General features: G+C 34.8%; 1 protein-coding gene across 2 annotated transcripts in view; it reads right to left on the bottom strand.

The window, feature by feature from the left end:
• mroh1 (maestro heat-like repeat family member 1) overlaps positions 1–26,893 on the bottom strand; it is a 47,717-nt gene that overhangs the window by 5,381 nt on the left and 15,443 nt on the right. Inside the window, exons 10-39 of one of the 2 annotated variants that reach the window (XM_051131176.1) lie at positions 25,130–25,208; positions 23,323–23,436; positions 23,152–23,225; positions 20,799–20,921; positions 20,323–20,430; positions 17,789–17,933; positions 17,274–17,317; positions 15,624–15,765; positions 14,983–15,035; positions 14,739–14,846; positions 13,574–13,693; positions 12,494–12,616; positions 11,868–12,014; positions 10,984–11,010; positions 10,186–10,308; positions 9,954–10,033; positions 9,680–9,818; positions 9,480–9,575; positions 9,289–9,393; positions 7,359–7,494; positions 7,123–7,235; positions 6,835–6,987; positions 5,585–5,739; positions 5,304–5,469; positions 3,483–3,688; positions 3,170–3,307; positions 2,833–2,947; positions 2,236–2,382; positions 1,721–1,909; positions 30–179 (exon numbers count right to left, since the gene is read on the bottom strand). In XM_051131176.1, coding sequence (XP_050987133.1) covers positions 30–179; positions 1,721–1,909; positions 2,236–2,382; positions 2,833–2,947; positions 3,170–3,307; positions 3,483–3,688; positions 5,304–5,469; positions 5,585–5,739; positions 6,835–6,987; positions 7,123–7,235; positions 7,359–7,494; positions 9,289–9,393; positions 9,480–9,575; positions 9,680–9,818; positions 9,954–10,033; positions 10,186–10,308; positions 10,984–11,010; positions 11,868–12,014; positions 12,494–12,616; positions 13,574–13,693; positions 14,739–14,846; positions 14,983–15,035; positions 15,624–15,765; positions 17,274–17,317; positions 17,789–17,933; positions 20,323–20,430; positions 20,799–20,921; positions 23,152–23,225; positions 23,323–23,436; positions 25,130–25,208 — 3,618 coding nt within the window. The remainder of the gene's footprint in view (positions 1–29; positions 180–1,720; positions 1,910–2,235; positions 2,383–2,832; positions 2,948–3,169; positions 3,308–3,482; positions 3,689–5,303; positions 5,470–5,584; positions 5,740–6,834; positions 6,988–7,122; positions 7,236–7,358; positions 7,495–9,288; positions 9,394–9,479; positions 9,576–9,679; positions 9,819–9,953; positions 10,034–10,185; positions 10,309–10,983; positions 11,011–11,867; positions 12,015–12,493; positions 12,617–13,573; positions 13,694–14,738; positions 14,847–14,982; positions 15,036–15,623; positions 15,766–17,273; positions 17,318–17,788; positions 17,934–20,322; positions 20,431–20,798; positions 20,922–23,151; positions 23,226–23,322; positions 23,437–25,129; positions 25,209–26,893) is intronic. The other variant, XM_051131178.1, reaches the window with a different exon arrangement.

Here is a 26,893-nt window from a genome sequence, read left to right as displayed (position 1 = left end):
GTAGGAGTGTGTGCAGACTAATCACTGACCTTGACCACTTGAGGGTTGGGATCACTGAGATGCAACAACAAGCTGACTAGAACATTGTGGATTTGGTCTTTAAAGACAGGCTCACCCGAGCCAAACTTCGACAGGTTCCCAAGGAGCATGATGGAAGCACATCGAATCTCATCGTTCTCCTGACAAAACATAACAACAGATCTTTAAGTAAAGCCAAACAATGACAAAACTTTGTCTTTGTACTTTAATAAGACTGTATACCCAAAAAAAAGGCTAAATGTTTACTAATAGAGTACAACTGGGCCTACAACATTTCAATTTTCTCAAATGATCAAAAAACTTCTTCATAAAACTGTCAGTGAATGTAGGTGTTTAACCATTTAGTCTGCTGATTGTTAACTTCGGGGATCCAACAAAACATTTTTTTTTTTTTTTTTTAATTTATATATATATTTTTTTCTTTTATTTATTTATTTTTTTGTTTATTTTTTGTCTAACTTTTGCAACCCTATTACTAACATTAAAGATAGGGGTCAACCAATTATCGGCCGGGCCAATTATCAACGCCGATATTAAGCATTTTTATGGTTATCGGTATTGGTCATTTTCAAAACCAATTTGCTGATAAAATAATTTAAAAGCACTTAAAGAAATTTTTTGTCAGAGCCCTTGTTATTCTTAATTTTGACATTAATCTTCATTTTTACACCAGACATATATATCGGTTCAAAATATCGGTAATCAGTCTACTTGATCTGTAATAATTGGTATCTGCATCTATCCAGAAAATCAGTCGACCCCTAATTAAGGATGTCTTTAATTACAGTTTCAAGCTGAGATACACAATAAAAATGAAACAGACAAAAATGTATTGCATTAAAGAAATTACAAAAATGATTTAATTACAAAAATTACAAACTAAACTAATTACATTTCTATTATTTGAATCAATTTAAATATTAGTTAAAATTAGTTAAATATTATTAATATATTAGAGTTAACTTATTGATGGAAAACTAGATTTTACTTTAATATTTATTTTCATTAAGTATTTATTAATATAATTATTTATGTCTTCCCATCATGTTGTATAAAGGCGTTCCAAATCACATAACACACATAAAATATTTTTGTTAAATGTTTTATGTAGCATAACTATTAGCTACTAAACATGGGATTTGTGGACCCTTCAAACAAGACTGTGATGATGGGTTTCAATGGTCATCAGCAACATAAATCCTTGAAAGTTTCTTATCTTTTGATTTTTTTTTAATGTATGTACATTTATAACACTATATGTTATCTCACCTTTTCATCAAGTTATAAAAAAAAAAACTAGTCAACACTAATATGAGGGTATTTCTAATGCAGCGTCTATGAGAGGGACGGTAAATTTGATATCGCTGTCTCTTCTGACTGCCGATATAAGTCTCTCTCAAATTTTCTTTTTTTTTGAAAGTCGAGAAAACACTATCTGGAGGTTTGACAAAATGGGAATGCAAAAAATATATTTGTGGTACTCTCCCATTCACTGCTCTCGGATTGTACCCAACTATGACGACTTCCGCTGCTGAGAAACCCGGAAGGTCCACATGATACAAATAAAACCGTTTAATCAGTAATCAAACTGAGATTATCTTAAAGTAGCAGCACAAACTTTGTAGAAATTCTAGATTTATAATTGTGATTTTAACATTCAGTCTTCTCTCAAGACACTCACATTCTCCAGAAAGGGTTTTATCTTCATGAAAATGTAAACCACAAGCAGGTGGACATTCTTTTGGTCAAGGTAAAGCAATATCTTGGACATTCCAGACATGGCCTCCAGTGTGATGAGTTTCCCTGGATCGTCCTTCTCTTCCATACCTGAACTCATGGCTGCTAAAAGCTCCTTTGCATATTTATTCACCTAAATGGGAACAGAGTCAGTGAGATTAACATATAGCAGCATATAATTACAAGCTGAACTGCTTTTGTAACAATGCTGTTTTAAGCAATGACAAAACTTAACTATAGAGAGAAGACAAGTGCAGGGGGTCTTAAGCAAACAACATGGGGAACTTTTAGGCAGCAGTAGTTTCAAAATACAGACAATTTTCTGCAAACGCCCTTACTGATTGCTGCATAAACAACTTGCCATGTGTTTCAAACTGCTGCCAAAAATCACTGCCCAAAAAAATCAATTAGACTCCTCATCCAATGAGTGTTCTCAGATGTCAAGCAGAGCATCTATACCTTTTCAGGTGAGCCCACAGCAATGTTCCCCAGGCCTCGGACCGCCAGCATGCGAACCGTACCGCAGGTGTCAGTAATTCTTTCCATCATGTTGTTCATCAGCATGTCCAAAATCATCAGTTCTGTCACTACATGGTGGTTCAACAGCTTGAAGGAATAAACAAATCAACCTTGACATCTAATTTACAACAGCTATTAGTACTCATTAAAACACAGGTGAAAAGGTAAATAGGTAAATCTAATATTCTGATTTGGTTCTCAAGAAATGTTTCTCATTATCAATGTTGAAAACATTACGTTTTGTAATATATTGTGTAATACTTCTGCAGAAACTATGATATGACAGTTTCCACAGAATTCAGGATTCTTTGATGAACAGAAGGTTTAAAAGAATTTATTTGAAATATTTTATAACATTATAAATGTCTTTACTGTTTCTTTTGATTCATTTATTGCATCCTTGCTAAACTTGTTTTATTTAAACAAAATGTGAACAATCAGTGCTTTTTTAAAAAAATTGTCTTTAGCAATTCGTTGTTACTAAACTTTGAACTAAGATCGGTTAACTAAAAATTACACAAGATAAAATGTTCTCACCTCAGAGAAGAACGCTGTGACCGTGATCCTCTGGCACTCATAAATATTACAGAGAGAAGGACACAGACTTTCCACAATGGCAGGGAGCCTTGGACCAGCATGCTTTGCCATTGCTCTGTTAGAAAGAATAGCTTTTTCAAAATGAAGTATTATAAAGATGTGCATTAACAAGAGCTTGAAATTGACGTGGCGCATTCAAATTATTGTAATGAAAAACAAAAAGAACAATTCTACTGTCATGTGCATCTCCTTTAACAAAACGGAAGAAAGTAGAAAAGTTTGCAAACAACAAACAGTCTAAGAGGACTTGAGGATGATGGAGGACAGGTGTGTGTACCTGGAGAGCAGAGTGACTCCTGTTGTGTGCTGCTGCGGGTCCTTCATCTTGTCCCAAGCTGCCTCCTGATCTAATGGTTTCACGACAGCGTCCAGCTGAGCTCGAGCCAGCAGGATCCGCAGGGCCTCCACTGCCACCCTGAACACACAGCAAAGAGAAACACAGATGTCTTATTAACTCTTGATGAGCAGCTACCTTTAAATTCAAGATCTCAATCCAAAATGTAACTTCATAAACAAACGATTTGAAAGTATAATTAATCACTAATTTAAAACCACTACAGTTATTGAAATTCCAAACTTATGCCACTCACCCACACACATCAAAATTGGCCAAGTTCATTTTGTTGGTTGTTTTGCGGTCTGAAATGATGCTGTTGCTGTTGAGATCTTTAGGTAGCTGAACTCCCACGCTGGAGCCCAAACGCACTAGCAGAGAACTGAACAGCTTTGGAAACACACGCACCACGGCGTCAGCTGACTGGCCATTTAGCATCATCTCACGCAGGGCACAGGTCATCTAAAAAACATTGCATTAAAAAATAAAAATAAAAAAAGTGACAAACAGTTATGGGTGAGTACCCTTTTATTCAGTAAGGACACATTAATTTGATCAACACTGAAAGTAAAGACCAAAATTTTAAAACAGCAGTATAAGCCATTTAATGAATAAATGGAATGAAAGAAGTTTAAAAATTTAACACCATTTCCTAAATGTCAAGACATTTTGCTAAAAACGTGTTGTTGTTGTTGTTGTAAAGCTCACAGTAAAATCTCTAAACCCTGCTTCACAAAGCTGCATTTTAAGCATTCTGTTTTAAATATGCTGTTATTTGTTGTGATTTTGTTGCCTCACACAGCATTTCACCATCACTGCAGACAGAAAAATTACTTGGCGCTGCATAATTGACACATTGTGACTAGTTAGGATAAGGCGTTAAAGGGCTCCTATTATTTTGTTGATTTTGTTTTGAGGGTGTACTAAAACATGCTCTCATGCTTGGTGGTTTCGAAAAACGCATTTTTCACATAATTTACATTATTACAATACCTTTCTCCCCAGCCTGACACAAATGGCTCGATTACTTCCGGGTTTAATGAAGGCCCGCCTTCCGAAAAACGTAATGTGCTGTGATTGATTAGCTGTCCCAGTGCGCTGTGATTGGCGAAGAGCTTAGACCGTGTTTCAGTACTGCCACGCCCCTTGCCAAAGCAGCAAGTTCCGTCTGCTCTGTTATAGTTAAGGACATATTAAGGTATAGTTGACGCTACAGTTGCGTTGGGCTTGTGAGATCGCCGATACAGGATATTATCGTGTTAATTTATTTACGTACTTAGTTTTTATTGCGCGAAACCAGTTCCAGCATAAGCCTAAAGCAGCCTAATGTTTTAATATGACTTAATTTGTATTTAACATGACAACAATTGAATAAACACACTGTAAGTTATTAATTATAATGCTTACATTTCCTTAGATATTCAAAAAGCAGCTACAGAAAACAAGCAAAGAACTTTAACTTTATCAAAGAACATCATCACTGATTAGCCTAGCCAAGTCTAGTGCAAGTTTATGCATTTTAAAAAACACTTGCGTTATAAGCGAAGCAAATCGCAGCCACTCTAGTAGTCAATGCTTGTGTTTATCATATGATCTTTTTTATGCCCAAGCATACAAACCGCACACTGACTAAATTCAAAAAGTGAAAAAGCATAGTAGGACACCTTTAAAGGCATAGTTCACCCAACTTTCTTCTTTCAGGCAAATTCAATCAGTTATATTAAAAAAATATCCTGGCTCTTCCAAGTGCAATTGCAGTAAATGGCTGCTGAAATTTTGAAGTCCAATAAAGTGCATCAATCCATCATGAAAGCACTCCACATGGCTCCAGGGGGTTAATACAGGCCTTCTGAAGCAAATCGATGCATTTGATGTAGGCATAGCGTAAGCCCCATGAGAATACATTAGTCTCACGAGAACCAAAGAGAAACCAGTCTCCACATGGCTTTGAAATGAAAGCCATATACACCTAGGATGGCTTGAGGGTGATTAAATCATGTGGTAATTTTCATGTTTGGGTGAACTGTCTCTTTAATAGCTGAATAATACAAATCATATGCTGTATATTAATACTTACAGCCAATGGTTGGCTTGTCGCAACTTTGGTCAAACCGGGTCTCAACATAGACTCCTTCTTATCTACATAGGGAACCATAACATTCAGCTTCTCGATAATCATCTCCATGATTTGCAGGGCCACAGTGCTGTCTGCTCCTAGAGCTATCCACATCTCACAGCTCCAGCTGGAGAAAACACACAATGACACAAACATAAGCACATCATTATTATGCTTGAGCATCACGGAGCACATGACAGACAATGAAGGCCATATACCTAAACAACACACACAGTAATCACCTGTCGTATGGTAGTGGGTAGGCAACGAGCGTGTTGACCACAGTCTGCAGATGCTGTGTAGCGAGAATAAGGATGGACTGACCGATGGATACCTTCACCTGCTCCTCACCAATCACCTGCAGCTGGTTGTGCAACACCTCCAGCATCTCTGGCACCTGACAAAGAGTCAAGACACAAAAAGTGAAAACTGACAAAATAAAAAATAATTACAATTTCATTGAACATAAAAACAGCAGCTTGAAGGTATCACTTGTGCACATGTCAGTGAAAGGGATTGTGGAAATGTTGGAGAAACTACTTTAAAACTAGTTTTCTAAGCAACAAACTACTAATACTCTACTAGTCAAAAGTTTTTAAAAAGTAAGATTTTTAATATTTTTTCAAAGAAGTCTCTTCTGCTTACCAAGCCTGAATTTATTTGATCTAAAGTACAGCAAAAATAGAAACTTTTTAAATATTTGTACTACTTAACATTACTGTTTTCTATTTTAAAATGTGTGATTTCAAAGCTGAATTTTAGTATCATTACTCCAGTCACATGATCATTTAGAAATCTTTCTAATATTCTGATTTGCTGCTCAAAAAAACATTCATTATTATGATGTTGAAAACAACAGAGTAGATTTTTTTCAGGTTTCTTTGATGAATAGAAAGTTCAGAAGTACAGCATTTATCTGAAATAGAAATCTATTGTAACATTATAAATGTCTTTATCGTCACTTTTGATTAATTTAAGCTTTTGAACGGTATAATGTTAAGAAAGCATTTTATTTCAGGTAAATGCTGATTTTGGATCTTTCTATTCATTAAAGAATCCTGAAAAAAAAATTCTCAACTGTTTTAAATATTGATAATAATAATGAAGGATCATGTGACACTGAAGACTGAACACTGAAGAGTAATGATGCTGAAAATGTATCTTTGATCACAGGAGTAAATTACATTTTAAAATATATTCAAATAGAAAGCAGGTATTTTATTATTTATTTAACAACATTTCTGCTGTATTTTGGATCAAATAAATGCAGGCTTGGTGAGCAGAAAATAATTCTTTAAAAAACATGAAAAATCGTACTGTTCAAAAACTTTTGACTGGTAATGTAAGTTAAGCATAAGTAATAAGCCATAAATAAGTAGTAATTCAAGTCTTTATTCACAAAAAAATTTGCTGGTGTATAAAGATCCACAGGCATAATAAACTAATCATGTAAGATATTTGATTTCCAAAATCTGATGAAAGTGTCACGTACCAGATCCTGCAGGCCAGCGCCTCTGTTCTTCAGCAAGGTGTTGAGGATCACGCTGGATGCTCTGGAACAATTGGACTGAGAGTCCACCAAACCATCAAACAGCATAAACAACAGGGTGCTCAACTGCTGCTGGGGCAAACGCTTACTGATGATCTAAAACACAGGACACAGGGGATGGAGAGGGAGAAAGAGAGTCAGTTAAATTTCAGGAGGTGAGCTGGTGTTAGATACTTACAATTTTTTGTAAGTATCAGTACTTTAGGAGAACATCACATCAAGAAAATTAACCTTAGTCAGCTCAGAGCAGGTTTTATACAAGACTGAATGGTCAGGATTGCTTAGCTTCTCACGAACTTCTAACAGAGCCTCAACTGAATCGTCCTTGTGGTCGAGTGAAAAGCCTGTCAGGAAAATAAAAGTGTTTCCGCATAACACAGTAAACAAGTTCATATTGACAGTGTCAATCTGAAGAACACCACTGAGTCAGACAAAACTGAGTTGTGCTATGAAAAACAAGGCAGTACCTTCATAGCGCAGCTGAATGTACATTAGTCTATAGATGCAGTCTATGGCTGCCCGCCGCACCTCAGGGTTTGGGTCTGTGCATCGTGGGGCCAGACGCCCCACAAGAGCTCCCAAATTATGGAATGTCACTAGATTCTAGACCGAGAGAGAATGAAAGAGAAAGATTCATTAGCACTAAACTTGAGATCTAATAAGATTTTAACTACATTTGTTTCCCAACGCACATATTTCATTAATCAGTGCCTTGAGGAAACCAAAACGTCTTGTAGGAAGAGCAAAATAAATGATCATACTTAACGTTTCATCTTCAGCAGAATAATATAATAGGTGTTAAAAGGAACACTTTGTACATAAAGGATGTAAGAAATTTGTCTAGGACGACTAAGAGTGTTTTGAGGTAACAATATGCAAATAGCCAAAAGACCTTCTTTTTTTTTTTTTTTTTTTTCCCACATGGAAAGTAACACTTTAATTGCTAACTTAACATCATAATTTCTTAATTACTTTGAATAATTACTTTAACAATTACTTAAATATCTGTCATCTATATCTATATCTTTTAATTATAATCAAATTCTTTTCCGTTTATTTAAAGGGACAGTTCACCCAAGAATGGAAATTCTGTTATTAATTAATCACCCTCATGTCGTTCCAAAAGCTGTAAGACCTTCGTTGATCTTCAGAACACTTTTTAAGTGTTTCAAATTAAGATATTTTTGATGAAATCCGAGGGCTTTCTGATCCTGCTTAGACAGCAGTGTAAATGACACGTTCAAGGCCAGAAAGGTAGTAAGGACATCATTACAATAGTCCATGTGACTCTCGTGAACGCACATCAAACACTGACACGGAAGAGAAGAAATTATTCAATAAGATCATTATTTTTGTTTTCTTTGTGCACAAAAAGTATTCTTGTAGCTTCATAAAATTACGGTTGAACCACTGATGTCACATGTACTATTTTAAAGGAGAAGTCCACTTCCAGAAAACAATTTACAGATAATGTACTCACCCCCTTGTCATCCAAGATGTTCACGTCTTTCTTTATTCAGTCGTAAAGAAATTGTGTTTTTTTGAGGAAAACATTTAATGATTTTTCACCATATAATGGACTTCTATGGTGCCCCGAGTTTGAACCTCCAAAATGCAGTTTAAATGCAGCTTCAAACGATCCCAAATGCGGTTGTAAACGATCCCAGCCGAGGAAGAAGGGTCTTATCTAGCAAAATGATCGGTTATTTTCACTGCATTTTGGAAGTTCAAACTCGGGGCACCATATCAGTCTATTATATGGAGAAAAATCCTGAAATGTTTTCCTCAAAAAAACCCAATTTCTTTACGACTGAAGAAAGAAAGACATGAACATCTTGAATGACAAGGGGGTGAGTACATTATCTGTAAATTGTTGTTCTGGAAGTGGACTTCTCCTTTAATGATTTCCTTACTACCTTTCTGGGCCTTAAATGGTGTTGTTGCATTGCTGTCTCTGCAGGATCAGAAAGCTCTCGTATTTCATCAACAATATCTTAATTTGTGTTTCGAAAAGAAACAAATTCTCTACAGGTTTGGAACGGCATGAGGGTGAGTAACTAATGACAGAACTTTAAGCTTTGGGTAAACTATTACTTGTATACAAACAAAACCCTCTTGCTCTCCCATGCTGATAAACAAGTTTATATATTGTAAAAATTGCTGAAATATGTTTAAGCATGTTGGGGATTTGAGAATTAATTTGAGAAACACCTCAGTATTTTTTGTTCATACGAGTCATTGGTAACTAAAAACAGCTTTGTTACCAACAAGTCTTAATCAACAGTCAAAATATCTTCTTTTATACTCCACAAAAGAAAGGTATACATATAATAACATAACCTTCTGCATTCTAAATCTTAAGGATATACAAACACATATGTCAGTGATGCTCCTTACCTTTACACTGAGATCGTCCAAGTAGAACTGCAGTAGATCTGCCGTGGTCTTTACTGCCCTCTCCCGCTCATGGTCTTGTCCTGAGCTCAGCCAGCTCTCTATATGCTGGGAAATGCAAAAGCACTAAATAAATGGGGCTCAAACAAAAGGGACTACAAAAAAGCAAGTAACTTTTATAGTTTCTTCTATACCTTGAACACAGACTGCAGACCGTCAGGACTCAAGTCTCTGGCTAACACATTCCTCAGTAATTCATGAAGAGCGTTAAAAGTATCTGAATATAGGACCTGAGGGAAAACGCATTGCAGTAAAAAACATACTTTATGTTCAAAGCATACAGAAGAGCAGTGATGTGTACGGATGTGTAGATACATGCATATTTTATTCCGACCTCTCTTTGCTGTGGATCCAGGGCTTCTTCGTCTTTAGCCTTGTCTGGAGTGTCCACAGTAGGAAGCCCATAAACTCCATTCAAACACGTTTTTAACAAGTCAAAGTTTTCATTTTCTGTCAAAAGAGGATCTAAGTTTCTGCAGGCTTGAGTCAAGTTCTTAACAGACTGTGGCACTGCATTGCAATGGAGAGAGATGTCATTTTAGCATAGGCTTACAAAGACAGTTTTTAAAAAAATAAATGAACGCAGAAGCACAGACGAAGTAGGATACATGAGGTTGGCGCACGTGGTCAAAACAAGATAGCGAACAGGGGTCCGCATGACATCTGCTGGTTCAGCTTTGATGAAATCCTGCAGGTAAACAACAGACATAAATGCCAAATATCATGCATATCTGCTTATCATGTTTACCGTTGGCCAATGAAAACAGATCTGTACTTTTTCTTACATTGAAACCATACTGCATATTAAAAACTGAATGATCTTCAAATCAAACCTCTCACCATCATAACGCCCATCAGCTCGTGTTTGCGGGAGAACAGGAAGCCGTGTTTACGAACGCTTTTGCTGATGGCCTTGGCAATGAGTCCGACGCTATGAATAAGACTGAGCTTCATAGTCAGGTCCTATGAAGTGCCCATATACATACAGAGACAAACACACAAAAAGAGATGCAAACACACACTCAAACTAAGCGTAATGAAACAGTGCATATGTCAATCAAACAGCACAGGCAAATCAAGACCTGGAATTAGAAAAGTACTTCCTGGTCACAGCTGTGCTCAGCATGCTCATAATCAATTAATTTACATGTTTGACTTGTATAATTTGCTTAACAGTGCTATAAAAGAGGAAAATCACAATCTGTGACAATATAATTGTGATTCAATAGAAAAAGAGTTTTGAATTGATGAATCAAGCCACCTAAAATCCATAAAAGCCAGAAAATCAAGTATCTAGACACCGTGATGCTTTAGTAAGACAAAGGTTATCAGGTTAGTGAGCACGTTTTGACCTTCTCAAAGTGTAAAGTCAGTTTAAAATGTCATCTTTATTTGAAACTAATATATCCACAGGCCTTTTAAAAAGATCCAGATTAAATAGCTTATAAATGCTTTTTAAAATCCTTCTCAGGGTCATAAAGAGATAGCTGAGAGGTTTATGCACTTTTTTTGAGAAGCTCAAAAGGTTATACTGTAAAGATTTTGATTGCAGCATCAAGACTGAAGAGCAAGTGAGTTAAGTGAGTTTAAAGGTCAGAGGTGAGAGAAGGTCCCTGTGATCGCTTCCCTTCACGGTACCTTGGTCTCTACTTTAATTCCCAGAACCTGTACAACAATAAAAGTAATGATCCAATGTAAAGTCACAAACATTTAAAAGAATCCTTTTTATTTAACAACAGAACGGACTATATGAATGATGAATTATGGGACTCTACAAATACTGTTTGTACACTGAGATATAAATCTAAATGCCTTTAGTCTATGTAACATCTCAAAGCAAATTTCCAAGACGAACTGTACTTTGATATTCAAATTAGACTGCAGAATGTTAAAATAAAATGAGTTACATGGTTCTCTAACAGTGAAATTATTTTAAATCGCACAATTACATTATGAATATTGATGAGGTATGATTCAGCACTCAAAGAGAATTAATGATCCTTGTCATTAAAAATCATTTAGATCAAACTGTCATAACTGCAGCCTCAAAAGCAATCAACTGAATCCTGTCAACAATATACTAGGACATTCAGAGGACTTGTTTAGCAAAATATCTCACAGCAGCAACACATTTTTCAGTTTCGTGCCTCACTGCTGTAACAAACAATGAGAAATGATTAATGTATTAATCCTGATCAAATAAATGAGCTGTTCGTCTAACATAATAGAACTACAGAGGCATGAAAATTTCAATTTTTCTTAAAAAACTCCACCAAACATTCAATGCATATGCAAGTCGAGTCATCAATATTTTTGGTCCATTTTTCACAGAAGAGGCCATTCATTTTAAATGTGTAAAACTGTTAAAAGTTACTTTTGTCAGCTTTTAGGAGTACACTAACATGTGGCTATAAAACTAAAAGCCACAAAACTATACATTTAACTGCTGTAATTTTGAACCACAAAAAGATACTCTAGACAAACAATACTGTGGTGTTCTGATTGAGCCCCATGTGTTTTACCTTGGTGTTGAAGTTCTTGGAGATGTTTTGGAGAATGTCACTATCGATACGAGTGAGGAGCTGATCTTCTGGCGCGTGCATCGCAACATATCCATAACACAAAATAAGAGTGCTCTTCATTTTCTCCACATCAACGTCGTTTTTATCCTGAATGACAGTAAAAGTGACACGCAACATGAGTTGTGTGAAATATAGTTTCTGAAGCACTTTATAAACCTAATATAATGATTCTTTCACAATCTAACCTTTTGCAAAATAACCACTGTGCACTGTAACATTTTACAACTACTATTATTAAAAAATGCACTACCAGTCAAAAGTATTTGAACAGTAAGATTGTTTGTTTTTTAATACTAAATGCTTAAAAATTTGGCTTTGAAATCACAGGAATAAGTTCAAATACAAACAGTTATTTTAAATAGTAAAAATATTTCAGTATTTTACAGTTTTTCTGTACTTATAAATGCAGGTTTGGAGAGCAGAAGAGACTTCTTAAACAAAAAAAATATTACTTATAAAATACGTTTGACTGGTAGTGTATATTGTAAAACAATAATTTCAAACAAAATGTTACATGTAACAGTTTTAAACTAATTTGGGAAACAAAAAGATGTAGCTCGGCCTACTTTGAGAAGACCAAAAATCCCTGAGGCTTTCTTGAAGGCGTCGGACTTCCCAAACTCCTCCAGTTTTTCCAACGTGCCGTCGAGGTGACTGCTGGCACACAGCCCGATTCCCATTGCAACACCCTGGACACCAATTACAGCCGGTTACTTTCATTATTCTTAATTAGCAGTTTTTAAATAACTGCAAAAACCTCAAATATCCAAACTGTGGAACATCTGAATCAATTTTGTACAAATCCATGACTAGAAATGAGTAATCTCTGTTGTCTGCCACTGGACAGTATAAGAATGACCTCAGTTTGGGTTCAGGAATGGGTCAGAATGGTCAACTGTTCATCCACCAACTGACTGCTGTATTTTCCAGAAGTTGCTTTTTTTAAACGCCTGAAATGTGCTGCTATTTAAATAATAAATTAAATTATGGTATTTCCTGAAATAGAAATATCTGACTTATTTTTCGGAAAATACTAGTCAGTTCGCTAGATTTAAATTGGTTTCTAATATTTGATTTTGTTTAACATGTTCTTGTGGCAGTGTGGTCAAAGTTAATTAAAAAACAGATCACTCATAAATTAAAATTCTGTCTTTAATTACTCACCCTCATGTCGTTCTAAACCCATAAGACCTTTGTTCATCTTCGTAACACAAATTAAGATATGTGCATCAAACACTGACAGAGAAGAGAGGAAATTGTTGAGTAAAGATTTTATTTTTGTTTTCTTTGAGCACAAGTACTCACATAGTTTGATAAAATTAAGGTTGAACCACTGACGTCACATGGACTATTTTAACAATGTCTTACTACCTTTCTGGGATTTCAAAAATATCTTCATTTGTTTTCTAAAAATGAACGTCTTACAGATATAGAACGACATGAGGGTGAGCAATTAATGACAGAATTTTATTTTTGGGTAAACTATCCCTTTAAAAGACATAATTCCCCAGCAAGGGTTTAAGTGTGCTGTCAGCACATTGTGCTTTAGCAAGCTGTTTGACTGTCAACAGTGTAAACTCTCTCTGAGAAGTTACGCCTCTTATTTCAGAAATTAGAAGTGAACTAATAAGTGCTCAGTGGCGTACCGTTCTTTCGATTGGATCATTGTGACGAGTGCTGATCAGGATTTCCTGCAGCTGTTTCCTGACCAGCTCTTTATTATAGCACTGCTGGAGAATCACACCGATACACCTATATAAGAAACTCTGAAAAAAAGAAAGAAAGATGAGTTTAATCACAAGAACCTGGGAAATAAAGTAAAATTTACACTTAAATACCCATTTTGCTTGGGCAAACAGCATGGGAGATTTATTATGTAGGCAATAATTTTAAAGGGAACCCTGGGCGTGTGGGGTTTGGCTGTAATTTTCAATCGAAGGGCAACAAGAGACTTGATGTAGAGTAACAAACAGCAAACAAAACAAGGGAAGCGATGTAAGTCTTCACTGCTTTCCTAGCGATAAGAACAGGAGAAAAGAATGGGAAGATGCCTGTAGACAAATAAAACTTCCTAAAGACCCACATCTTTGTTCTCTCCACTTTAGCCCTGATGCCTTTGAGGCTTTTAGTAGACCACAGCTACTGAAAAAGCTTATAAACGGCAGAGACAAGAAACGCTAGATGCCATCCTGGCAGGATGTAAACATGTCGACGCTTGTCATGACACAACGGCCACTGTTGAGTTTCTCAGCGCAGATTTCACTTGATATCCGAAGGCGTTTAGACTCCCTGTAGGGAAAAATTGACGGTACAGCATTTGGTTTAAGCCTATGCTTATGTCCATCACCTGTAAGCTCTTTAAGTAGCTGTGGTCATCATATCAGTATTTTATTTTCAGAGTTGCGTTGCAGTAAAAATAGCAAAAGGTAACCAGCAGCTTACCGAGTTCAACCTTTTTAAATCATCAAAATAATGGTGCCCCCAACAGTCCAAAATATGTACAATGTGGATTTTTTTAAATAACGTAAATCTTTTTTTCTACTACATATTTCAATAAAAGACACAATTTACATTATATTAAGCCATACAAGTCTTAATACCCAGGGTTCCATGTAAACAAGCTGAGAACTTGAACTGCTGTTTTATAATAATTTGATACAAATATAATAATTAGAACAAAAACATAAAATAACAAGACGAACAAATCTATCAGATCTAAAGGATTTTTAAATATGTAGGACTTAGAAAGGTCCTTTTTTGAAATAATAAATCTGGTTTATAATATGAAAAGACACAGATTTCTAAACTGACCTTTTCCTCTAGAGCATTGTTGTAGGTAGGAAGGTATCGTGTGGCTTCTACTGCAAGCTGACCAGTCCACTGGCTGTCATCAATGGCTGCCAGAGTTTTAGACAGGAGCTTGCACAGTCAGAAAGCAATGTCTAATTAATCACCATCAACTTTGGCCATAAGGATGCATCTTGTCAATGCTTAACCTTCATACAAGCCGCTCTTTTCAACAGCCATTTATTAATTCATACATATCACTACTGACCTGAAGTAAAGCTTCTTCCCACTTCTTTTTATCCAGAGAATCTTCTGTTGATTCTGGTTAGAAGACAGAGGACAAAATTCAGTCAGAGATGCAGTCAAACCACACTCTGGAAAAAGTCAAAGACAACGGGACACTCAATATAACTTTTTAAGGCTATACCGTGTAACTATCTTGGAGGAGTTGTTGAAACTGAAATATGATTTCTCATATTTAAATACGATTTTGGCTGCATCTAGGAAACATCTGGTTGTCTTGTGTGTCTCTAAGGACAGGTGGTTGTGGTTTTGGAAAACACATGATAGGTTTCATTGAAACCTCATCATAGCAGATGATTCAAGAACCTCTCCTTCAACTAAAAACTGTCTTGAGAACCTGTGAAGTATCATTTACTAGACAAAATGAGGTAATAAGTCCTCTTATATCTGTATATTTACCTACTTCATTGAAATATCACAGCAGGTTAGATTAGATAGAGCTCATGTCCAAAATCAGTTTCCAGACTGGCTGGACATTTGGAATCATGGTGAAACATTGAAATGTGCAGCTGGATGTTATGACCAATAGGTGGCGCAGTCTGGTAGCCTGATGAAGAAAAGCGCTGTATCTAATCTACTGTATCACTGTTGTATATTTTTACAAACCTTCAAGGTAATTGACCAGCTTTGGTATCTCTTTTTCCCACAGAGGCTCAGCTTTAGGGTGAATGTTAGGGCTGATAGCGCTGAGCAGACTTAGAGAGGGAGCACCATGTCCCCTGCATCGAAACGGGAAGGCGGCATTCACCTTAGGAAAATGTCAAATTAATTTTAGTTGTTTAAGGTCTGCACTAAGCAGAGACTAAACGGCATTATGATTCTAAATAGTGTACGAGGAGAAACAGAGCGCAAACTAAATATTTTTAGCTTGAAATCAGTAGTGTTAAGGAATATTACGTGTTTAGAAACAGTTTAGGGTTGGTATGATTTTTTAAAATGTTTTCTGCATTTATCTGATCAAAATACAGTTAAAAACAGTAATACTGTGAAATACTGTTTTTATAAATTAAAATAACTTTTCTATTTGAATATATTGTAAAATGCAATATTTAACATTTATCTTATGATCAATTTAATGTATCCTTGCTTAATAAAAAGAATTAATTTTTTCGCAAATAAAATCTTAATATGGAAGCCCGTTTCCACCGCTGATTAAAAAAAAAAAAAAAAAAAAAAAACATATCGCAATTTTACATCTTGCAAATCTGACTTTTTTGTCAGAATTACGTGATACAAACTTGCAATTCTGACTTTTTTCTTATAATCATGAGATATAAACTCGCAATTCTGAGAAATTAATGTCAGAATTGTGATATAAACTCACATATGTGAGGTACAAAGTCAGAAATGCAATTCTGAGAAAAAAAATTCACAATTACGAGAAAAGAAAAATCAGAATTTGTTTATAATTATAATTCTGACTTTTTTTAATCTTACAATTCTGACTTAACTCGCAATTGCAAGTTATAAAATAATGCGAGACAAAAATCACAGTTCTAAAAAATAAAGTTGCAATTCTGAGAAATAAAGTCAGAAAGAAATAAAGAATACAAACTCACAATTATTTTTTTCTCAAAATTGCAAGTTTATATCTCGCAATTGTGATGTTTTTTTTTTTTGTGAATTCTTTATAACACACAATTGCGCATTAAGTCAGAATTGTGAGAAAAAATAAAAATGTATTTAAAAAAAAGTGCAATTCTACAGTTTCCCCGCAAAACTGGACTTTATAAGAAAAAAGGCAGAATTGCGAGATATAAACTCACATTTGCAGGAAAAAGTCAGAACTGCAAGATATAAACTCACATTCCAAAGCACAAATTTGCAAAAAAAAAAAAAAAAAAAAAAAAAAAAGTCAGAATTGTACGTTTATACCTTGCACTTCTGACTTTATAATTCGCAATTGTGAGTTTATATCACACAGTTCTGACTTTTTAACTCACAATAGTGAGTTTACATCTCACAATTCTGAGGAAAAAAAAAATGTCAGAATTGCAAGATTGCATCAAGTAATTCTGAGAAAAAAAAAAGTCACAATTGTCAGGGCTTCCATATTTTACTGGCCTCAATCTTTTGAACATTAGTGTATGAAATTAGCACTGATATGTTGTAATAGGGAATGGTAAAATATCCACTTATACAAAAATATATGTTGCTCAGAATCAAAAATTAAACATTCCAGAGAAGCAGATAAAACTAAAAAATACTGTTTATTTCACTCATTGCCCAGCTCAAAATGAAAACTTTGACACTTACCAGGAGCCTTATCATCAGAATATACTGTGAGGGAAGACTAGAGCCTGCGGGAAGAAAGAAGAAACAGAGCAAGACAGAGAAAGGGGGAGGGCAGACAAGGGTAACCCATTAATGAAGCCCATGATCCAAAAGCATTACAATTAACGAATAAATAATCACTGAACCTGGGACTTATTTGTCCTACTAGAGTTCAATTTAATCACTGTCAGCGTAAGAAACAATTAGCCTCTGCCCCAAAAACTTTATTCAGTTGATAAATACCACTTTTCATTTGACTAATTAGAAACAGACTCAACAGGCTAAGCAAACGACTTGCAATGAAAACAAAACGTCTGCAAGTGCAATTTAGTTTCAGGCCAACAATGGAAAAAAAGGTTTAATAACTGCTGCTGGATTTGCCACACTGCCAAGAAGACAGAAAGTGTGATTCCAGGGTGTCTCTAAGTCAGACAGTGGAAAAGCTCTTAGTCTGGGACTAGGCTCATCAGTGACATCATGTGCGTGTGTGTCCACACCTTGTGCGTTGAAGTCGATGTTGAAGTTGGGTTCTTGTGCTGTTCGTTTCTTGTTGGCCAGCAGAATTAAACTCTTGCACAAGGGGGTAGTGGCGTTGGCGTACTGATTTGGGGTCAGGTAGCAAAGCAACATCGGCCACAGAACCTATGCAAGAAATAACAGAATTTCAGATGTAGAGTAATTACATGAAGTAAAGCAAAGAGATGTACAGAGGTAGCCTTTGTCAATAGAGTTAATACTTCCCATCAGGGCCATAATTATGATGTAACATACACATACACATAAAAATGTAACATAAAACCCTAATGTAAATAACTAATAAGAAAAAATAGGAAGAAGCACAGTTATATCAAAACGTAAACATAAGGTGTCACACAGGGAATTCTGGGAATGTCAATTTAGATTTTTTTCACTGTAAATTCTAAAATTTCTTTCTTATTCACCTGCAAAAACTGTAAATTTAACAATATTTTACTGTTTGTATTTTACTGTAAAATTACAAGAATTTTTTATTACAGCTTTACATTTTCACATATATAGTAAGGGAAATTACTGTTAATTTTTTTTGTAGCATATTTACAGTCTTTTACGGTTAAAATCCTCACAATGTTTTACAGTGGTTTGTTTTAACATTTTCCTTGAAAAAGTTTTATTCATAAATCATTTATTCATAAATATTTTGCTTTTAATCAAACATCAATTAATGTCCATGTTGCATTTTCTTGGTTAAAAAAACACTATAAGAATAATAAAAAATATATATTTTATTTTTTTAAATGAACAATATAATCTATATTCTTTTTAACAAAGCAAAGTATGAATGTCATCAAGTTAGTGTTTTTATACATTTTACATTTATTCCAAAATAATAACTCAAGGCAGTAACTATTTAAACAGTATATTATTTGTGAAATTAGTTTCAGCTTTTTTTTTTTTTTATAGCTAACTTTAACTATTTTTTAATTTTTCGGAAAAGCTCTGTAAATATTGGTCACAGACACTGAGATTGACTTTCACTAAAAACTCCTACAGATCATGTTTTTATGCCATTTTCAGTCTTATTTTGACTTAAAGTGGTTATATCTAAGTGTGTGAGTTATTTACTTACTTTTTTAAATTAGTCTTCCCATTAATGCCATTATATTGTTCATTCAGACTGACAACAAACACAAAGAGGCGGGATTTATCGTATGAACCAATCACAGACGATCATAACCAGTCATATCCAATCATATCGCGATGGAGGCATTGCCTCCTCTCACATAACTTTCCTCCATTCATTCTCAGTTACCCCCCACCAAACTCATTGCATGTTTTAGGGGGTATGTTAAAAACTCAATGGGCTTAGCTTTACCTACTGGTGTCACTGTTGAACACTGTTTCTTTAGAAATTGTGATTTATACACTTTTTAAAATTATATTTTGTATTATGAACTTTTCTCAACCAATAGAGAAAAATGCCTATATATATATATATATATATAAACAAACAAACAAAGGAAGACCTCAATGAAAACAAATCAGTGTCTAACCTGATAAATCCCACAAACCATAAATCCATATTTACTATAAATCTCAAAAGTCTAAACTCATTATAATAACATGTTAACAAGAAAGACACAACAAAAGTCTAAAAATAGTCTGGCTACATGCACGTCTCCTGACATTTTCCTGGTTATCATTCGAATGCGTTTTGGCGGAGGGAATGGAGACAGTCTCATCGGCACATAAACTGTCTTCGTCTGTCTGCTGAGGAGAGATCCCTGTCAACGGCCTGCTGTTGATGTTGGGAAGCTCACAGGAAAAAGAGATCTAATATTTCTCTAGACACTCTCTCTTACAAGCGGCAGTGCCGGGCTGGGCCTGCTGACTTTGGCTGTGAAGATGATGGACTGTGCTGAATGACTGCAAAGCCCATCTCTTGCTGTGGAGGACTTTCATTGAGTTGTCTTTAGGATAAGAAGACGCATTGCAGATGTGCATATGTCTGATTTAGTGACAGCAGGACTGCTGCCACCATGGATTAACCAAAAAGTAAAAGTGTGTTAACTGTGTTTTATTGGTGGATTCATTACCACTTGTATAACCACAATATAGGTAAACTAGGTTTAGTGCAGCAAAATTGTGGTTTAACTACAATGATCATGTTTTCTGGTTTCATTTGCAGTAAAACCATGGTTCATTTTTCAAAGGGTATTCAGAATAATAAGCAATCAATACTGGTTTACAAATGGTTGATTTTAAATTATTATATTTGGCATGCACCAATCCAGAAAATCAGGTCAAATTTTTAAGTGGCAGTTGTTTTAAGATTTATAGTGGAGATATGATATGAGTTTATGACAAGTTCACTTACAAGGGCATAAAATGACAAATGCCATGCAATAACAGTCAATCATAACACTGCACAACAGCAGCACAGAATAAAACAGAACAAAGTTCAGCACTGCACATTTTGAAACAAGAACCATGACTATTCAGCTGTTTGAGGAAGGTGTATGCTTATTTATACTGTACTTGCGTGTATACTCACATCAGTCAGGCGGCCCACTGTGGTGGTGAAAAGATGCAATGTGTTATCACACATGCTACGCAGAGCCTCATTGGTCACTTCCTCTGGGTCTTGAGTTTTCTGTCCTCGCTGTATGAATATTGAGACAATTTATTAGCTGTATTGTGTTACACAACCCAGCATAAATAGGCCTGGGATAAAACCAATAAAAGTTCAAAGCAAACAAACTGAAGGGAATCTCCCTTGCTAATGCAAATATTTAAAAAAACTGCGGTATGCACTGACATATGACACAATGTGGACTAAATTAGAAAAAAGCTTGGTAAATAGATCTGAAACAACTGATTACAAACAGTCTCGCAATTCGAGTAATGAGATTTGTAAAATCAAAGAGAAGTTAAAATGTGACCAGCAAGCAGGAAGTTGATTTGCAACTACAGTCATGTGATACTGTCATGTGATACTGAAATGTGTTAGTAAGTAAAGGTTGTTTGTACATGGTAAGTGTCTGGCAGAGCACAGTGCTGGATGATGAAACGGACAAGCAGGTCTCCTCCCTCTAGCTCTAAGTATCCATGATGAGCCATAGCGCTGATCACCTGCACCACTCTCTTCTTCACCTGCACAAGCAAACAATATCCTTTCTGAGCTTTACATTAAAATAAAAAATAGACCACATATATGTATATAAGTTTGGGTACTTATATGTACCACAATATACAGATTGAAGGTCACATTTAGGGCGCTATGAAATCCATTTAATTGTTCGCAAATTCCATTTTATTTTTTCAAAAAAAAAAATTCTGGACTCCTTTTTAATAGTTAAATTAAATTGTATTATTCAAAAAGCATGTCTAATTAATTAAAATCATATAACTCATACAATTTACATCAATTTATTAAAAGTTTAACAAAAATTATGTTTAGCTTAATGAAATGTTTTATTTTTTCTCACATTGTTATTGTTTTAGCATGTCTAATTATTTGAATGCATAAAAACAACTTTTATTTATTCTTACAATAACCTTATGTTTTTTTTTTTTCCCCTCAGAAATTCTCTGTTGCGTATTTAAATTTTTCTGGTTTTAAAATGAAGGCATAAAACATTGATTTAATTTATCTTTTAATTAATGAAAATTAAACTTTTTATTTTTGACAAATAAATGGGATTTACTATTAAAATTTAAACATGAAAGAAATATTGTGTGATTATTTCTTTAAAAATAAAGTTTTTTTTCAACAGCAGTAGCAGTAGTAGTAGTAGTAGTATCACATACATTCTACTAAATAATAGTAATACAGGCCTATTTCTGGCATAATGTCTTCTAAGTTAAACCGAACATTTATTTTGACGGGTTGTCGTGAATTCCGTTAGATTTCTGTCTGTGTGTATACGATATGATGCTAGTTTTACTCAAATGAAACGGCAAAATGTTCATGAAGTGACTCTCAGAGCAGTTCTAGAGATGTTGCTCATGTATTTATGTCCTCATTTAATGAGACGACAGATGCTAAAATCACCGCGAGCGTCAAGTGCGCTTCGGTGACAGGATTTTTATTTAATTAGTCTTTTTGCGGCATAATATTTACAGATACTAGTCCATATCGCTATTAGATTTAAGTGTAATGACCTACTTTTGATTAATTAGTCCAAACTTTGATAAATTCTGTGACATTCCACGCTAAACTGTAAATTCCGTTTTTATGACTGGATTATGACTGGATTCCGCATCGTGGAAATCATTGGGCCCTACACATTAAAACACATAAGAGTGAAATCAAATATTTATAGTGATAATAAAGAATGTATACAAAAAGGCACCACGACTGTCATTTTCAATTGTCTAATGTCAAAAGCAATTGCCAAAACTGTCCAACGCCAAATTACATATCAAGATATTAGTTTACTTAATTACAAAGGTGTCAGTAAAGAACACTTGAGATTATGCATATGTGATGTGTTAAGATAACACAAAGAAAAATCTAGTTAAAAACTCTTGTGAACAGAACATTTGAAAATGTGTCATTTCAAATTATGCAGGTGTGAAAATATAATCTATTTGTAATAATTTACACCACATAATTCTGTTAAACACAATACATAACTTGAGATGTGGTGACAATGACATGCAATGCAGAATAAATGATAATGTTAATAGCTATGTTTCCATCGACCTATTTTTCAATCAACAAAATTACTTAGTAATCACCTCACATAATTATCTCACACAATTGCATTCCGAAACATCAGGCACCGGAAAAGCGTTCATTATTGCATTTGGTCTGGCACAATCATTTATTATGTAGGAAAAAAGAGCCATGGGCTTCCCCAGCTGCAGCGTCTTTCATTTATATCACTGATACTTTGCGGTAATTTTTCACTGAAAGTGACAATTTTGTTCTTTTTAACACGTGATGGAAACTGTTCTTTATTCACAAATGTTTTATGCAATATTAAAATTTTGTGCACAAGTTAAATTTGCAACTTTAGATGGATGCATAGTCAATGGTTGGACATTTTAGTACACAAATTAAATATACTTGTAAAATTAAGACAAATGTGACCCTGGACCACAAAACCAGTCATAAGGGTCAATTTTTTTTAAATTTACTTTTTTTTTTAATTGAGATTTATACATCATCTGAAAGCTGTATAAATAAGCTTCATGGAACATGATCTTAATATCCTAATGATTTTTGGCATAAAAGAAAAATCTATCATTTTGACCCACACAATGTATTTTTGGCTATTGCTACTTAAGACTGGTTTTGTGGTCCAGGGTCACAAATGTATTTTAAGGGAGTTTATTTTCCCATATCTTGTCATTTTGAGAGGGTATATTTATGTACCTTATTGCTGTGGTCAGCCAGAGGTTGCCTGATGCTGGCTAGAATTAGGAGCTTCTTGGTTTCCATAATGGAGGCTTGAACAGACAGAGCAGAGTTTCAAAAATACAAATTCTGGAGTGTCTGGCTTAGGAAGAAATCATTGCCGTATTTGATTACATGTTTAAAACTCACTGGATGAGTTGATGAGGTGTCTGAGAACAGCTAGCGAGCCCATTCTGTTCCTTTCGTTACTGTTCTCCAACCTCTGGAGGACAAACACCATCAGACGGTCCGGGAACGTGTTAGCTAGGGCCAACCAAATATAGAAGTGAAAATGAATGCAACTTGTCAAGTTTACCCTCAGTTACTGTCACAGGCTTTGACAGTTTTCTGAGCCAATAAATGAACCACCAAAATCTATAAATGCATACATTAGTCAATGGTGTCTGGTTTTAATGCCTGGTAAATGACGCATTGTATAAATAGCCCATATAAAATATCTATTGACATTTGAACAGCTATATTACCTACACCAGTAGTTCTCAACAAATTGTTTTAGGACCCAAGCAGAACATTAACTGGTAAAAAAAAAAAAAAAAACGGTTAAAAATTAATATACACTACCAGTCAAAAGTTTTTGGACAGCAAGATTTTTAAAGCTTTTTAAAGATGTCTCTTCTGCTCACTAAGACTGCATTTATTTGATCCAAAGTACAGCAGAAACAGCTACATTTTGAAATATTTTTTACTATTTAAAATAACTGTTTTCTATTCAAATATATTTTAAAATATAATTTATTCCTGTGATTTCAAAGCTGAAATTTTAGCATGATCAGTCACATGATCCCTCAAAAATCACTCTAATATTCTGATTTGCTGCTCAAAAAAAAATTACTATTGGTATGTTGAACACAGCTGGGTAGAAACAAGAACAGCATTTATTTGAAACAGAAATATTTTGTAACATTATAAAAATCTTTATCATCACTTATGATCAATTTAAAGCATCCTTGCTACTTCTTTCACCCCAAAAGAAAAAAATATATACTGACTTTCAGCTTTTGAATGGTAGTGTTTGAATGGTTTGAATGTTACAAAAGCTTTTTATTTCAGATAAATGCTGATTTTGGATTTTTCTATTCTTCAAAAAATTCTAAAAAAAAAAAAAAGTACTTAACTGTTTTAAATATTGATACTATTACTACTACTACTACTACTACTACTACTACTACTACTAATAATAATAATGACAACAACAACAATAAATGTTTTTTGAACAGCAAATAAGCATTAGAATGATTTCTGAAGGATATAATGTAATGATGCTGAATTTCACTGAAAATGAGCTTTGATCACTGGAATAAATTACATTTTTTTATATATTCAAGTAGAAAACAGTTATTTTAAATAGTAAAGATATTACATTTTACTGTTTTTGCTATACTTGGATCAAATAAATGCAGGCTTGGTGAGCAGAAGAGACTTTTTAAAAAACAAAAAATGTTACTGTCCAAAAACTTTTGGTAGTGTATAAAAAAAAAAATAAATAAAAGTCATTGTTATGCATCAGTACAAGTCTAGACTAGCACTAACACCAAATCTTTCACAGTTGAAACACCCGCTCATGATTAGAACATCACGACTAACACACACACACACAGAAAACTCCTGGACTCCTTGCATCTGCTTGACAAAACACAAAAGCAAAAGGAGGGTGATCCAGCTGGTGTGTGTCACCTCAAATCAGCACTAAACACACAACTGTATGATATCATCTCACTGATTGGAGAAGCCTGCTGGTCTGACACTTCTACTTAATCTCTGCTCAGACTCCATCAGCACATGACAAGGATATTGCTACAGCAGTCAGCTGACTGAGAATACAAGCCTTGTTTGAGTTCAAGTCCACATGGCTAGTCCAAAAAAACAGATTTCAAATAGATGTTTACATTAGTATGCAACTTAAAATAATAATAAAAAAAGTTTAACCAAGACTGACCAAGGACAGTGAAGCATCGGAGGACCTCGTTGTGATTTTTCACAGTTGGAGGGTTGCTGAAGTCCACAGGTGAGCATATCTAAAAAGAAAAACAAATATGAATCTACTGACAATAAGGACTTGAAAACTCTTTAAACCCAAAATAAGTGTTTTTAAGTTTTTTTAAAGGGGTCATCTGATGCAAAATTCACTTTTAAATGTTGTTTGAACAATGTGTGTTGGCCGTGTGTACACAACCACCCTATAATGATAAAAATCCACTCAGTGCTTTTTAAATCCCCAATAATAATAATCACTTTCTCAGATCAGGCTGTTTTGTGATTCCTGGCAGAATGACATAGTTCTGCACAGGCCCCTCCCACGACTACTGACTGACATGGCTGTTTTAGGATAGACCTGCCCTGAGTGTGCTGTGAACTGTCCGCCATTGTTTCGACGCCAGAGCAGGGTAGACAAGAATGCCTCCTAAGTGACTGAGGTGTTCTGCTGTTGGATGTAATAGCAGACATAGCAGTCGTCATTTACTACCAACATCTGAGCTGCTAGAGACGCAGAGGATTACTTTAGTTTTTAAAGGCAATGCACCTCTCGATCTGCCTAAATGCGTCTATATTCATGCAAATCATTCGTGATCCACATTCAGCAACAGAAGAAGTGAGTACAAGGGTTTTTAAATGAATCTTTGCGATCGCCTTTCCTATTAATGTGCTAGTTAGCAAGTTCAGCGGCTAAATGCGGCTAAAGTAAACAGTCTCTCAGAGAACGGCTCGTCACCCCACGGAAGAGAGGGGTGGGGTGAGCATAGCTAATTAGCATTAGCAAGGGACATGCACTGAAATGAGTTGCTGTGAAAAGGACTGTTTCTGATAAGGTAAAAAGAGTTTTGTTTTACACTACCATTGAGAAATTTTAACCAAAGTATGTTGTAGATTTTTTATTAAGACCCTAAAGAATCATATCAACTTGTGGAAATGGGCATCCGATGACCCCTTTAAACAAATCACAGGTTTTATATGTGCTGTATTTGTTTTATTAACTGACAATTGTCTAGAAATACAACAAATTTGTATCTAATAACTTAGAAAAACTGGCTTTTTCAGTGGTAAAAACAGTGATAAAGTATGAATGCAATTAAAGATTTAGTTCACTCACTTAAAATTTCCTGATAATTTACTCACCCCATGTCATCCAAGATGTTCATGTCTTGCATTAGCACTGCATCCATGACTTCACGCATTACATGATCAGTTCAAAAAGTTAGGACAGGGTGAAAAACTCAATCTCATTTTCTTCTCTAACTTAAAAATCACCCAACATCGTTGTTTTACCTTTATTGTAAAGGGGTTTGACTTTCTTCACGTTTTGTAAACACTAGGTCGGTACTTCCATGATTACGTAATGCATGAAGTGGAGCTAAGTGCAAGACGAGCATTTGTGGTTAAAAAATATATTCATTTTTATTTTATTTTTTAGAAAATGACCAATCGTTACGTTCAGCTGGGATCGTATAGAGCCCTTTGAAGCTGCATTGAAACTGCAATTTGGACTTTCAACCCACTGGCTCCCATTGAAGTCCATTATATAGAGAAAAATCCTGGAATGTTTTCCTCAAAAACTTTTATTTCATTTCTTGAATGACCTGGGGTGAGTAAATTAAAAAAGTGAACTAATCCTTTAAACAATTTTAAATAAATATATCAAAATCAATTAGAAGCTGTTCATTTGAAAAGGAATTAAATAATTTTAAAGGGGTCATCGGATGCC

Source organism: Labeo rohita, chromosome 16 (assembly GCF_022985175.1).
Source record: "Labeo rohita strain BAU-BD-2019 chromosome 16, IGBB_LRoh.1.0, whole genome shotgun sequence".
Taxonomy (NCBI): domain Eukaryota; kingdom Metazoa; phylum Chordata; class Actinopteri; order Cypriniformes; family Cyprinidae; genus Labeo; species Labeo rohita.
The sequence above is the reverse complement of the archived record's forward strand: the minus strand, read 5'-3'. Positions and strand labels throughout refer to the sequence as shown.